The sequence below is a fragment of the Medicago sativa genome, chromosome 5 (genome assembly GCF_051527215.1).
Source record: "Medicago sativa cultivar Bolivia chromosome 5, Bolivia_mono, whole genome shotgun sequence".
NCBI lineage: Eukaryota > Viridiplantae > Streptophyta > Magnoliopsida > Fabales > Fabaceae > Medicago > Medicago sativa.
Window position 1 is genome coordinate 66,731,481 of NC_140753.1, and position 2,654 is coordinate 66,734,134.

At 36.5% G+C, this 2,654-nt stretch overlaps 1 protein-coding gene across 1 annotated transcript; it reads left to right on the top strand.

Moving 5' to 3' along the window:
- Window positions 1-391: 391 nt before the first annotated feature.
- LOC146924184 (F-box/FBD/LRR-repeat protein At1g16930-like) lies at window positions 392-2,452 on the top strand. The gene is made up of 4 exons (XM_085710524.1): window positions 392-783; window positions 883-1,366; window positions 1,636-1,812; window positions 1,918-2,452. Exons 1-4 carry the CDS (start codon window positions 392-394, stop codon window positions 2,203-2,205), a joined length of 1,341 nt encoding a protein of 446 aa, XP_085566650.1. The 3' UTR covers window positions 2,206-2,452.
- The last annotated feature ends 202 nt before the right edge of the window (window positions 2,453-2,654 follow it).

The window sequence follows — 2,654 nt, forward strand, 5'->3', positions numbered from 1 at the left end:
GAATCGCAACTTTTGGATACTTAGGGGGCCAAAAGTGTAATTAAGCCAATTTTTATTTGTTGTGTCCAAGGATGATGTGTTATGTTTGTGTGCAAGAAAGATTTTCTCTTTTTTTTACTCTTTTTTTTTTGGTCAAGTAGCCTAGTGGTTAGAGAAATTCACTCTAAAGATGAATAGGTGTCCGGGGTTCGAACCCCGGCCCCTGCACAAATTGTGCATTATCCCATGTGACCCTACAGCCCAAAAAAATTAACTCCAAATAGTTGAGAGCCAAAATTTCCGTTTAGTTCACCCTAGTCGCATACACACCCTAGCCAACAGCCATAACCCTTAACCCTAACAGTCGATAGTTGATACACAGTCTAATCTTCTGATGAAGAAGAAAGATGAAATGCGGCGGCGACGGAGAAGAGCGGCAGATAGAATAAGCATGTTACCAGACGATGTTCTTTGCCGCATTCTCTCTTTAGTCTCCACCCAAGAGGCCGTTGCCACAAGCGTTTTGTCCAAGAGATGGACTCATCTCTGGCGCTATATCGACAATATCGAATTCAAATACATTGAAGTTGATAGCATTGAATCTTATTCCAAATTTAACAATTCTGTTAACTCTGTTTTGATCTCTCGAGATGTCGCCGGCGGTGGTTCTCATTCCATTAACCGTTTCTGCCTAGACATTGAATATAGTAACCCTCGTCTTGCCTATCATTTCAGTTTTCCCAATGTCGTTGAATGGATCAATGTAGTTGTTCAACGCAGACTCCATCATCTTTGTCTCCATCTCCATGTTGTTGACTTTATCGATCGTGTTTATCTTGCTAATGATGATTATGACCTTGATAATGTTGATGATGCTGACGACTATCAATTTGATGATGATTCTGATGTTAATGCTAATGATGATGTTGACGTTGATAATGTTGTTGTTGCTGGTGGTGATGTAGATGATGATCACCGCTTTCCCAAATTACCTACTAGCATCTTCACATGCAAAACCCTTGTTAGTCTCGACCTCTATCGATTCTCTGTCAAGGGTTTTTCTTTTTCTTCCATTGGATTTGGATTTCCATCACTCAAAACCCTTCGGTTGAGTGACATTCACTTTGCTCAAGATCGAGATTTTATCCTGCTTCTACTTGGATGTCCAGTTCTTGAGGATCTAGAATTATTTCATATAAACTTGCATTATGATAAGCAGGACTCTCTTGCCATTCAACAGTTTAAAAGCTTAAGCTTACCCAAACTGATTAGAGCAGATATCACTCAATGTGTGTGTTACTATTTTCCGATGAAAGTACTTTCTACTTCTGAGTTTCTGTGCTTGGATATATTCAAGATGTACACAAAAAACAGCAAATTCTGCCAGGTTAGTTTTATTATGAATGCAATGCATCAATCTATGTAGCACAGATATCCAACACATGTTGTTGGTATCAGACACTAGACATTGATCGTCTCATTACATTCGATAATTCAAATTTTCTCATACTATTATTGGTATCAACATGTCAGTGTCGGTATCAGTGCTTCATAGTCTTCAATTGAATACAATATGCTGATGAAACAATGTGATTTATTTTTACTTTCTTTGGGAAATTTTGACCTAATTTGTTAGTGTCTTTTTACATAATATAGGTGCATCAGCCTCAGCCCCTGCCACCATATGCTGATATTCCTAACTTTCATAATTTGACCTACTTGGAGCTCCACAATAGTTGGCCTTTGGTAGTACAAGTTCTACACCACTGCCCTAAGCTTCAAAATCTTAAACTACTCCACTGCCCTAAGCTTCAAAATCTCAATTTTTACGAGGTTTGTTAAGTTTAAGAATCATATCCGGTTAATCTTTTCTTAACAAATCTTTATTTATTTTTTAATGGCTTAACTAATCTTTATGTTTTGTTTTATTTTGTGTAGGCATATTTGTATGCCGCAAAGAGAAATGAAAAAGATGATAAAAAAAATTGGGTTGACCCAGAATTTGTTCCACAATGCCTTTTATCAGACCTTATAACTTGCACTCTTCAGTACAATGTATGCCTACAAAGTCAACTTATGTTAGCAAAATATATTTTGAAGAATGCAAATATTTTACAATCCATGACAGTCTCGAGTGAAAGTGAAAAAAGGAAACTGATCACATGCCCGAAGGCCTCTGCAACATGTCAACTTTTAGTTTATGGGCCTCAACATGATTATTATTGAGGTGCTCTAAATAAAAAATGATCATTATTGAGGTCGCAACAACCGCATTTGATCACGATTCTCTGCAATAGCAAGGATTATGAGATAACCACGACAACAATTTAAACCTTGTTAATAACGTATCAGCATATGGTTTTGCTCCAATATTTATGCTTTTTAGCACCCTGTTTTGTTCTCTTGCACAAGCAAAGTTCTTAACTTGGCATTTGTTTCTTCATGCAGTTCTTATTCATCTTTTAATAGTACTAAATCATTTATGGTTGTTGCTATTTTTAAGTGTCTTTATTTCTTCTTTTTTTTGTTGTCCTTGTGAGATACTGATTCTAGCACATATTTGGCTCTAAATTCTAATATATTTTGATGCTATTAAAAATGTGGCTGCATTTTAATTTTCGGCCGATGCATTGATTGTCCTGCATGCTTACGGTTGTTTTCTTTCAATTGTTTCG